Here is a 12,221-nt window from a genome sequence, read left to right as displayed (position 1 = left end):
GCGGTCCCACTGCACAGCAGAGCCAAACTTGAGAGTAAAAAGAAACCCTTTCACACACTTTAGGTTGGATTCACTGCCATTTGACACAGTTATGCCTGCAGATTCTCCCTCTTGCTCTCTCAGACAAATATAGTGTATATATATATATATACGCTGTGTATGACCACAAACAGAAAATTAAAAAAAGGAATAAAGGTGCTTCATATCAGTCTGCAGCCGTCTCCTGGTGAAAAGAGATTTTTTTTGTTATTGTTTTTTCATTTTGGGACTGAAATTTGTTTCACTTTGGAATCCAGCTTTGGGGGAGGTTGAGGGGGGGTTTGTCCCAAAAGATGTCTTTGTCTGAATGAAAGCTGAGAATCTGGAGCATCAAAGTCATGAAAATAAATGATCCAAATGATAATCAAAGGAAATGGAAATATTGCTATGCAAGAAGGTAATTTTATGCACTACTATTAATATCTGACTCTTCTTCTAAGCAATACTTAGTAATGGAGCTGCAAACAAGTTTTTGTTTGGACATCTTTCATTTCACAATTATTTCTTAATTATTTTCATTAATTAATCCTTTAGTTAGTAAAATGACAGAAAATATTTAGTATTTTTGACCAACAAATGACTTATCAGAATAGTTCTGGGGTTATTACCTGTTTGACTTACTGATTTTAGTAATTTAGTAATTTAATTCAATTTGTGTACATTGAACAATAAAAAGCCACACATGCACATCAGATATCAGTCTGTGTGTATCTTAAGTACTTTCACCTTCTCTCAATGCTATTCTGAACAGACTGCATCTGCTTTTTCTCTGGGCAGTGTGACATCCATAAGTGTCACATACGTTTGGTTTTCCTGTAGTCTGGTTCTGGTTTCTCTTATCAGGTCCACAGTGACCACTCTCAAGAGAGAAAGAGAGATCTGCTCCCATTCTTACCCTTAATACTCAGTCTCTGTTTTTTCTTCCGATATTTCCCAGCCTGTCTTGCTTTATCTCTCACTGACTTCAGTGTGTTTTACAGTAGCTATTTTCTACAGCTCCTCTCAAACTGTAATTCCCAATCCTAGCTCCACAGCGATATAACTGCAAGGCATAAATAATGGAATGCTTTCCATCATTCCACACACACACACACACATACACACACAATACAATACAATACCATACAATACGTTCCCATTCTAAACCTTGGGGGTCTATCTTTCAAGAAGACTTAACTTTGGTCCCTGCAGCAGTGTGGCCCTATTTCCAATGAAGCCTTTATGAGTCTATTTGTGAATTATTCAACTTATTCATGAAATTCATGGTGACAGTTATATAACGAATTGGCCCAGACTTTAATCAGTTTATTAATATGGAAGGTGGATTTCTGCTCAGGATTAGACAGGAAGATGTTTGAGGACCAACACAGTTTTAGAATTTGAAGTGTGGAAGGTTTCTGGAATAAAATAACAAGTGTTGGCTAAACAGGATAATAGGGGCAGAATTGTTGACAGGGGTGGTAGCTTTAGAGGTAGCTACAAGTTCAGTGTGTTGCATGCAGGAAGGTCCATTAAACCAACAGACAGTTGATCACAACAGCTGTGCATCACTTTGGCTGCTGACTTGAAGTGGTGTGTCTCTAGGGATGGTAAACACACTTGTTGCCATTCTCACTGAGGGCTTGTGGCTATGCTAGTGTGCCTACCACTGTGCCTATAGCCTCACACAGCTCTTATCGGGGCTGTACAGTTTTAGTCATATTCATTGTGAGATCTTGACACACACAGATGCTCAACTTTTATAATTAACCAAGCAAGCTCTAGTTCTCAGGTTGGGCATATATCTTTTTGAAAAGCAGCTTTCCAACGGGATTCAGGCTGCCTTTATTCCGAACCCTCCTCCTTCTTCCCTCCTTTCCCCCACTCAAATCCACATAATAATTAGGTGCATAAGTAAAGACTAAAAGAAAGAAGGAAAGAAAGATATAGACTGGGAGAAAAAGAAGAAAGATAAGAAAAATAAATCTTTCACATGCAGGGTTTTTTTTTTATCTATAGTCCACTTCTGTCTCTCCCTTTTCTTAAGTATTTGTGAGTGAGTCTTGCAAGCAGAGCAGGTGCACATTACACAGAAGGATAGGGCTGACTGGGCAGAGAGAGGGAGATCCGGGGGGAGAGAGGGGTGGTCTGTCTTATAGGTCATACAAAAGAGCCAGTGTTTCCCTCTCGCTCTCTCAGAGTGCTGAGTGAACACAGCAGTGGAGTAGAGAGAAAAAGAGAGAAGCCTTTCGGTTACATTGTCCTCACATAGCCCCAAAACCTCTCACCAGGCCCCCCCAGCGCTGCACCCCCTGTGGCCTACTCACAGATCTGCGGCTGCATGTGGGTGGCTGTTAGAGCTTTACATTCAACTGAATTTCATTAGAAAACAGTGCACCAACAAATAGACATGGAAACCTGCAACTCAGACATACTGTTCTGTTGATAATCGAAAAGCAGTTTCATTTAAAATTGTGTCACCACTTATTGGTGAAAACAAGCTAGAAGTGTGTGTTTGAAGGCTGCATTCCTGAGTTTGCTGACCCATAGCTGGGTCAGTCGGATTAATAGTAACTAGATGAATGTTTAAGAACTGAAATTCCTCAGGCCCAATCTTTCCCACTACTTTTACATGGCCACTATGTCCCAGCCCTCAGGTGAGCTGGGACATAGCACAAGCATTCGCTAAGGAGCAGAGAGGGGTTGGTGTGTGTATATACTGGATATATTCAGGACACACAAATATTATCCCATTCTGGCTTTACGGTATTTCTGTCGCTTCATACATTTCTCTTTCATTGTGACTTTGTGTCCAACTCTTTTCTCCCCATCAACTGGATGCATTTCTTTTTGTTGCCTTCTGATCTGTTGTCTCTGTCTGATCTTTTCCATTTCTCTCCTCTTGTCTTCACTCATTTTTCTTCATTTTTATTTTGCTTCTTTCTCAATTGCCATGTTTCCTAAAATAAAATTAGGGCTTCAGCTATTTTCTTATTAATCAAGTATTCTAGCAGCTGTGCCATCAATTAATCAGATAATAGCACATATACACAGAGAAAATAAACCAGGTCTCTTATCTGTCAAAACTAAACCCATTTAGTCCATGTAAGATGACCAGCTGAAATAGTAGAAACACCAGACTGTTGTTTTTGGATGTTCTAATCAAAGAAATGCTGAAACCAAGTAATAGGGAAAAACATTTTCATGTAAACTTACAATATGTTAATGTTATGAACATGTTTAGTTTAATTTATTGCACTAAGTTAGTTAATCATTCTGCTAAGCTAACAAAGTGACTGTTGATGCTAAGGTAAGCTACTGTTTAGTATGTTTTTATGAAGGCAGACATGTTATCCATCTATTAATCAGCTGTGACTGTATGAGCTATTTTGTCAAGTAGTGTTTAAAACTGCTGTATAATCTGGCAACAGTGTTTTGTATATTTGTGTATTCATTCAATGTTTATGAAGCTGATGCAGTAAATATCTGTGAACCTAATTAGCAGTCATTTTGAATGTTATGTTAAATGCTAATGACCTTTTACCTTGTATCACGTCCACTCTCTGGATGCTGGATGCTCTCTGCTGAGACGTTGTGCTGGTGTGGTGTGCTAGTTCGGGTTTTCATTTTCTCAACTTGAGGTTATCCCAAACTTTGGACTTTTTTCTGTCGGTTCTCTCTGGCCTGTCTCTTCTTTGGCCCTCGCCATTCATCTAATTAGGAACAAGTAAAAAAGAGAACATCTCATAAAAACAATGTTTATGCTCAATACCAAGCTCAAGGGTACCGTATTTTTGCTTTCTTGGATTTCTTCAAGTGCATTCTGTATATTTCAGAGATAACTAACATGTTGCAGTACCTCCGCAACACCCTGCCGGTAGAGATTCAGCCATGCACAGAAATAGCTCTGATTGTTTCTCTACACAACAAGGATAATAGATCTGTGTGTGAAAGTGACTGTGTGGTGCAGATAAATCTCTTAGCTCTGTGTTTATGTTTTTTTTTGTTTTAGTCCCAGAGACCTGGCTTGGACCAGTAAGAATTCCTGATGTGGTATCCTGGCAATGAGTGGTTTCTATCACCATCACCAGCTTGGCGGGAGAGATAACCGTCTCCCAAGTGCTCCGCTTTGTCTTTTCCTTTGGTGTAGCTTGGACTCGCTCCAATGTAGGATTTTCAGAAAATGGTGTGAGGAAGAGATGATGCCTGATTGTTGAGAAGCGGGTGCAGAAAGCAGACAATGACACAGATACATATGCTTAGCTGCACCTGAGCAAAGTCATCATGATCAGAGGCAGCAGGGTGCCTGCTTTAAAGAGAACGAGTATGTGTTTCCTACTTGCAGAATAACCTACATTACTGGAAAACTGACATATGTATGTTTTTCTGTTTCTGTGTTAAGCCAAAAGTATAACACACACAAAACATACACAGAATGTACATGTTTGTTTTTTTATTTGTGCATGTGTGTAACCCCCTGCCCCTCCGGTGCCTCTCATTGTGTTAATGTTTTAATGTTTAATTGAGGCTGACAGGAAGAGCGATATAATGGCAGGTAAATGGTTAATGACTTACACTTGAAATTCCACAGCTCTAATCCCATTCATAACACATTATGGCAGAAGATTGTCTATTCACATTAACAACTACTGAAAAGCAGAGATAGACTATAACAAATTTTAAATATACTGTAGTAACAAAATTGAACACATTTTGGATTTAGAATATGCAACTGACTATACAGTGTGACTTCCCCCACAAACAAACTCAGACAGTTTTTTTCCCCAGATAAGGCTGCACAGTTTAAACAAACGTCTGGACATTTTTGTCACACATTTGCCAGAGTTCATGTGTGTGTTTTGTTTAGATATGTATGATTTTGTGGCAGATATATCACACATTACCAAGAAGTCATTTAGTTTACATCATCACTTATTAACCTACAGTTGCTGCAGAAGAATGAGAGAAAACTGTAGACGAGAAAATGATTTGAAAAGCGAGTAGGATGGAAGAGCAGTAAAGGCAGTAGAGGAGTGCATATGTTTTGGTACTTGTTCCAGTCTTGTAGAATATTACTGTCACATGATGATTTGAGACCAAAGCACCATCAGCAATAAATATTGTTTTTGGGCTTTCTTGCTCAGAGTTAGAAGAGAAGCATGACACCATTCTTATGTCTGCGCATTAAATATAACCAGTAGACAGTAAGATCATCTTAACATGAAGACAGGAAGCAGGAGGAAACTGTTAACCTGGCTTTGTTTACAGGTAACAGAATTCACCTAGCTTATTAATTAATATCATAATTAAATGAAATGCAAAAGAGGAAGTTGTGGTTTTACAGGGGGCTGGGAGCACTGACTTAATTACTGGAGTCTCAGTTGCTTGCCTGGAAACATCACAGGGATCATAAATTTCCCAGAAATCACTGTTAGTGATGCTGCTGGTAGGTTTTGTTACCTTTGGACAGAGCCAGGTAGGTCGTGTATCATATATATCAATAATATTTATCATATATATCAATAATATTTTATACACAAAATGAATATCCCAACGTTTAGTTCTATGTAGTTAATTTAATCTCCCCCTCCCTCTCTCCTTCAGGACTCTGCTGTAGAAAGACCTTCTCCAGAATATGCCTTGTCTCCATGGTAACAGGCCTCAGGCAGACCCAGAAAAACTCTGGGCCAAACTGGTTCCACTCTCTCCTAACATACTTGATCCTGGACTGCACTGAAGTGGATTCTTACATAAATTCACACAATTAATTACTTCTTGTACTCCAGAGCATTCAAAAGACCCCAGAAGTTAATGTTTTTTTAGAAGGCATTTCTTTCTACTCTTTTTGGCTCACAATGCAGAAGGCATTGTATACGCTATTAATGGTCCTCTAAAGCTTGGGGGAAAATAATTGCTCAATTCACTTTCCTAGATCATGTCAGGGAAAGATTTAGTCTTAGTTAGATCTTAAACTGGGCAGCACCAGTTCCAAACTGGTCTTAAAGGAGTCCTAAGCCAGGACAAGGATGCACCAGATGTTCAGACAGGTGCTGGGACAGAGGGATCTGTCCAGAGCGGGAGATCTGTTCTCTCTGGAGGATGCAGAGATAGAAGACTGCCTGTCTCAGGCTCTGGACCAGATCAAGACTATCTCCTGCTCGCTGGTCAGTAGGCATATTTGGACAGGCAGAACCAACAGACTACCTGATATTTATGCAAAATATATCAGGGCAAATGTCAGTTTGATTAATTATTTATGATCTTATACATAATTCATGTTTTTGTCCTAAATATATCGTGTCCTTAATATTGCATCCCATTACTGTCTCTTGGCTGACAGGACTATTTGACCAATGACAATGACCAAGCTGTGGTGGAGATTTGCATAACACGGATCACCACCGCCATAAGGGAGACAGGCTCCATTGAGCGGCACAGCACGGCACTTGTGGGGCTGTGGGAGTCGTGTCTGGAACATAATCTCACACCGCAAGGTGAAAACACAGAGGACACACCGCATGCAAAGATAGCCTCCGACATCACCAGCTGTATCCTGCAGGTACACACACAGAGCATGACCACAGACACTAGATATTGCTTACTGCTTCTCATTTCATTTTACCTGCAGCACAAAACTTACAGAACACAACCTTTGCATATCTGTTTAGACATTGAGCCTGAGCCCACCGCAGAAAATAGGCCTCACTGGCATAGGTTTGATTTTTTTGTTAAACAGTAACTGTGATATGAAAAGTATTTTTAAATGTGATATCATGCACAATAATACTCTATATGTTGTGATACTACTTCAATAAATTTGTTTAGGGATATATTTAGATCAACAACTATGAAAGGAAAAATGCAATTGGAATTCAAATGTTGTCTGTATTAGGTACTCCTAATCTTTTTGATACCTTCAAATAAAAAAGTGTCTGCTACCACACAGGTTGTGGTACATTCAAGAAGGTTTGCAGCATATACCAATCTATGGATATACTGGATCTGCTTAAAAATAGCCCCAGATACGTATCGGTGCTCTTACGGTTAACAAGACTGTGGGCCATCATGCTGAGGTCTTTGGTCTAATCTGTTGTGTTATGAAAGGGCTGCCTAGAGTTAAAACACCAGTAACTTGCTAATCATGCACACACAACTACACATGAAACAAACACAACAAAGCACATTATTAAACTATGTCAATAAGAAAAAAATCCTACAATGACAATGACAACAATGACACTAACAACATTTATGACCTAGAGGCAGACAGCTCTCCAGATGGAGGTGATGAAGGAGACATACTGTGTGTTGATAAGTGGAGGTGAAGGTAATAATGAGAAGATAATCAGAGACTTTACTTTTATGCAAATATTAGGAATTTATAACAGGCCAATCATACTCTACAATATTTAAGCTCTCTAAAACACTGACTGTAACCCCTGGTTGAAGAGCATTCCTGGTACTGTAAAGTTGATAACAAAGGTTCAGGGTGAAAGTTGGTACACATTTTTTGATCAAAAAATGACTGAAGGAGTGAACATCCAAGATTAAAGACATATCATGACACAAATTCAAAGCTGGCATTTTGCCTTAAATTGCCAATACACTTTCTGTAATCTCTGCTGTGGGACTTCGGAATTTAAATCTAAATCTTTCCTTCATTCTCCATCAGGCCTCCCCAACTAAAACGCTCAAAAGCAGAGGGACTCTCTGTTCTCCACCTTCTCTTTCCCTCCCTCTCTCTTGCTCCCTCTTTCCTCTGGCAACAGGAATGTGCTTAAATCCACAGTAAGGAGACTGGTTTTTGAGGAAAGGCATGCACACATACACACACTCATGGAGGTGAGACTGAAAGCTCTCACAGCAGCTCCTGGCTCTGATCTTAACTCCAACAGTCATTGGGACTACACTTCTCTCTCGAGTCCATTGCTGCATCTTTCTCTGTCTCCCTCGGCCCCTTTCTTTCATTTTACCTTTTTTCCTAGTCTTACTTTTTCTTTTTTTCATCTCCTAACTTCTGACAAATGTCTAGTCTTTCAGATATCTTCTCTTCTCTCTTTGCCTTTCTGTCATTTTGAATCGAAAAGATGCCCAAACACTCATTTTACTCTCCCACTGAAACCCCCTCAGACAGGAGAAGAGAAGTCAGCAACACTGTTGGAAGAAGGCTTTTCATTACCACACTGCCTGTCTGAACACACACACACACACACACACTTAAATTCACACTATGCACACAGATTTCTGATTCATGATGGCATCTGGAGCAGTTTTTTGATCTGAGCTGTGTCTGACATTAAAGTGACTCTTCTGGATAAGATGAAAGAGAGGGAGCAGGGACAGATAAATCAAACTGTACAATTAAATATGAGGAACATGTGACGAACCCCTGGATAAAAATGTGTCCAAGGTATACTCCTAGCTCATGCCCACCACCCACCTGTCAAATGAATGAGAGATCATGTGAAAGAATTTTTCTCACCTCCAAAACATCAACATCAAAATATCGATCAGCAACAATCTCCCTTGACTCTTTTCCTCCATCTGTCCTTGTCTCTTAAACACACAAATCCATATACAAGCTGACCTGTACCAGTCTGACCAGCTGAGGGTGCTAGTGCATTTCTAATTCCCTTTCTCCTGCATCGTTCAAATTTCCTCAAGCACACTTTCCTGCACTTGGATCTCTATGTTTGCATCACACTGTAAAGAAAATCAAATGAAATATTATGTTTATCTGTATTTGAATCTTACTAGGATTCATTGTGCTGCTTTAATGAAGGTGCTTACTGCTGCTGCGTATTGTTCAAAATTATGCATTAAAATGCTTTGAGTGTATCTCAGTGTTAGAATATTCTTAGGTTATCTATATTAAGTGTTAACATTATGCGAATCATTAAGCATCGATAAAGAAGAATGGTTCTTGTTAATGCCCATTGAAGTTAATAAGGATGGTAAAAAGGGCATTGCAAAGTTAAGTCACACTTCTCTTATATGCAAACCCAGTACTGATTAAACAGATCTCTTATTCTGTCAGTGGCATTTTTTTTTGAGTCAGTGTTCTCCTGTTCTGTATTGTAGTCAGCAACTCCATTCCCTTTTTTCCTGTGCACATGTACGCTATTTTATACACCAGTATCTGAGCAGACTCTTGACACATTTCCTTCTTATAATGCTAAAACTTGTAGCAGTACCAGTTTTGTTTTAACGCCCAAATCCAAATATTATTCTATACTATAATTTAGCCTGTCTCTTGAAATATAAGAAAATACTTAATTTTATATTTTTATAATAAGTAAGGTTGTTACAGAAATTAAAATGTTACCCTCAGGTTTGTTAATCCATTTTACTTTAAAGTCAAAAACACTGTTGAGTAGGGCCTGTTACCTCTTGTCTCTTCCTAAGGTCAGTCTGTTCTGACCTTCACTTTCTGATAAGACACTTAGTATTGAAACCCAGATGTTTTGCAGTTTCATGGGAAACTGCCTCCTCTTTCTTCCTTTATCACATGACTGTTTGTATCATAGTATTAAAATGATGTGCTGCCCAGCTAAGAGCCAGTGATCCTCATGCTGTACCAAGGTGCTGTTACTCCTTGCAAGTAAAACTTCTATATAATCTTACTGAAGTTCGTCCTCTGAGTCTATTTGTTAAAAGAATTTACCTAACAAAGGTAGTAAAGTAAAATTCCACGTTGACCTTCCCAGTATGACCATTGCTGTCTTGTTAACATCCTCTTTTCTTTTGTCCCTGCAGAACTACAGTTGTCCCTCAGTTATGGTGCTGGCCATCCCAGTAGCAGTGCGTTTCCTTCAAAGAGGGAACAGGGAGCTGAGCAGGAACATGTCCAGTTATCTCTCCCTGGCTGCTATAGCTGAGGCAGATCTGCTGGCTGAACACACAGAGGCCATAACTCTCAGTGTGCTGGGAGGTAGGACACTTACACAAACATGCTCATACACACTCAATACAACATATGTATTCACTCGATGCATATTATCACACATGCACACAAATGAACAAGTTTTCTGTTGTGCTGCTATATGGATTTTAGAAATGTGCGTGTGCGTTTTGTACAGTGGACACTATGCAGAGAAAAAGAGGCAAAGAAAGATTTGCAAGGAACGTTCTGTTTAAAAATGAACATTAGAAGGATTCTCTAACAAGGCCACTGTAGTCATTGTCTATATTCAATTGCGGGTTGTTGACATGTGGCTTGGGCTTGTAGAAATAGCACTTGTATACTCTACTGTGAAGGCTGTTAGCAGATCTGCCACAATGGCAGCAGCAGTTTTTTGGAGTGGAAAAAGGAATTACATCATTACTGGTAGTAGCAAGCCAGAGTTTTTTCCTATCACGAGCAATTGTGAATACGCTTACAATGAACACCAGCACACTGTGGATGATGATAATGCTAAGTAGCAGCTGTTACATGTCATTTTTCCCTGATGGCTCTTTGATACAGCATGAAAATTCATATGTAAGAAGTAATTATTGCAGAGAGAAAAGGCAAAGGCAAAGACAATTTAACCATTTACTTGGTTTTCGTCTGTGCTGCATAAACACTTTCTCATCTTAATGCGTCTTTTTTTATCAGAACATATTGAACAAGTTTGTTGTTTTACTGACTTATAACAATTTTTGTTTAATCTTTTCCACATGTCTTATTATCTTCTATCTCACAAACATAGTGTTTATTTTTGTTCAGTTCACACAGGCGGTTTATGAGGAAGTAGACATATCCTCTAAAAGCAGAACTAATGTGATACAACAGTGCTCTGAAAGTTATCCAGGAGTGTAAGCTGAAATTGTCCCCACACATTGTTCTGATCACTGTCTTTAAATTCCCTTCTGAACAGTTAAGATCTGACCTCTGGTCAGTGGGTAAATGTTGTTTCTGTCATTTTTCCCATTTTTTTTCCAACAGAGACAGGGGTCAAGCTCATTAGTGTAATGTAGGTCTCAAAGGTTTTGTAGTTAGCACAGCCTGATGGAGATCTGTTTATCCCTCAGGCTTTCACAAAGACACACACAGACACACACACACACACTAAAAACTTTACATTGACTTATGTTAATTTCCTGGAGACTAACCCTAACCTTAAACAGAACCACAATGTACCTAAGCCCACCCCCGTAACCCCTAAGCTAACCTCACTTTAAGCCAAGTCGTCACCCTAAAATTCAATGATTTACATGGTGGGGGTAGGCATCTGGTCTCCATGAGGAAGGTCGAGTCTGTACAATGTTAGTAGTACAGGCACAAAACACCACTATGCTTCCTCAGTATGACTGGGCAGAGGCTCAGTTAATGTAGTTTAATAATAAAGTTGCTCATTGCATGAACATGAGTGTGCAGGTTCAGGTGTGCTTTTCTCTGTGAGTCAATCTGTTTTTGGCATCATGCTAAACTAAAACCTCACGCACACACAAACTTGCACATGTTGTTAATCACCCCAGGCGGCACCAGAGTGAAGCGCCCACCATGGTGATGCTTCCACTGAGCGTGTTTTCTGATGTCTGTTGGCTCTGTCATGTGGTTCAGTTTACAAGTGAAGTTTAGTGACTCTTTTTGGGCTTAACGATTCCAGTAGCTGGGAAACACTTTATAACTTTGGTTCATTAAATTGGGAGAAAATAGAAACAGCATATTTTTTATTTAAAAGGTGTATCTTTGTGTTTTTTTGAGAATATTAAAGCTAGAAAATGACACTCACGTATACTAAGACTTGAGAGAGGATGAAAGCAAACAAGGCTTGAGGGTCTTTATTATGGCGAGTTCAGATTTATGTTTCCTTGGCAGCCTGGGCAGTTTCAAATTTTCCCCCCCTGCTGATATTCACTGCTGAGGCTCATCTACTGTGCTTTCAACATTTCAATGTCATGTTGCCTTTTTAAAAACTTTTACTTCTGTACTCCCCACTGAAACCTCAACATAAACACAACATAAACACAAGACTACAACAACAGACCGTTTTTTTCCCCCCCAGCAGCCCTTTGTTCAGGCAGTGAGCTGATGTAATGGGTTTTGGGTGATGTTGGTGAAAGGGGTATGATGGGTTGATTACATGTGCTAGAGGATGTATGGACTGTGTGTGTGTGTGTGTGTGTGTGTGTTTACACAGTAAGTTCGTTACCGAGGCCAAAGCTTGACACACGAAGAATTTCACTGATTTTGTCTACTTCATTGTGTTCTTTGAAAG

The 12,221-nt window shown here is 39.4% G+C and overlaps 1 protein-coding gene across 5 annotated transcripts in view; it reads left to right on the top strand.

The window, feature by feature from the left end:
• The window catches only part of veph1 (ventricular zone expressed PH domain-containing 1), a 59,387-nt gene that overhangs the window by 1,667 nt on the left and 45,499 nt on the right, over positions 1-12,221 (top strand). For 3 of the 5 annotated variants that reach the window (XM_026320410.1, XM_026320438.1, XM_026320446.1), the window contains exons 2-4: positions 4,031-6,182; positions 6,359-6,577; positions 9,775-9,949. In XM_026320410.1, coding sequence (XP_026176195.1) covers positions 6,045-6,182; positions 6,359-6,577; positions 9,775-9,949 — 532 coding nt within the window. In that variant the 5' untranslated portion in view covers positions 4,031-6,044. The remainder of the gene's footprint in view (positions 1-4,030; positions 6,183-6,358; positions 6,578-9,774; positions 9,950-12,221) is intronic. The other 2 variants (XM_026320419.1, XM_026320428.1) reach the window with 2 other exon arrangements.

The sequence above is a fragment of the Mastacembelus armatus genome, chromosome 13 (genome assembly GCF_900324485.2).
Source record: "Mastacembelus armatus chromosome 13, fMasArm1.2, whole genome shotgun sequence".
Classification (NCBI taxonomy): domain Eukaryota; kingdom Metazoa; phylum Chordata; class Actinopteri; order Synbranchiformes; family Mastacembelidae; genus Mastacembelus; species Mastacembelus armatus.
Note: the sequence above shows the minus strand (reverse complement) of the source record. Positions and strands in the feature narration are given on the sequence as shown.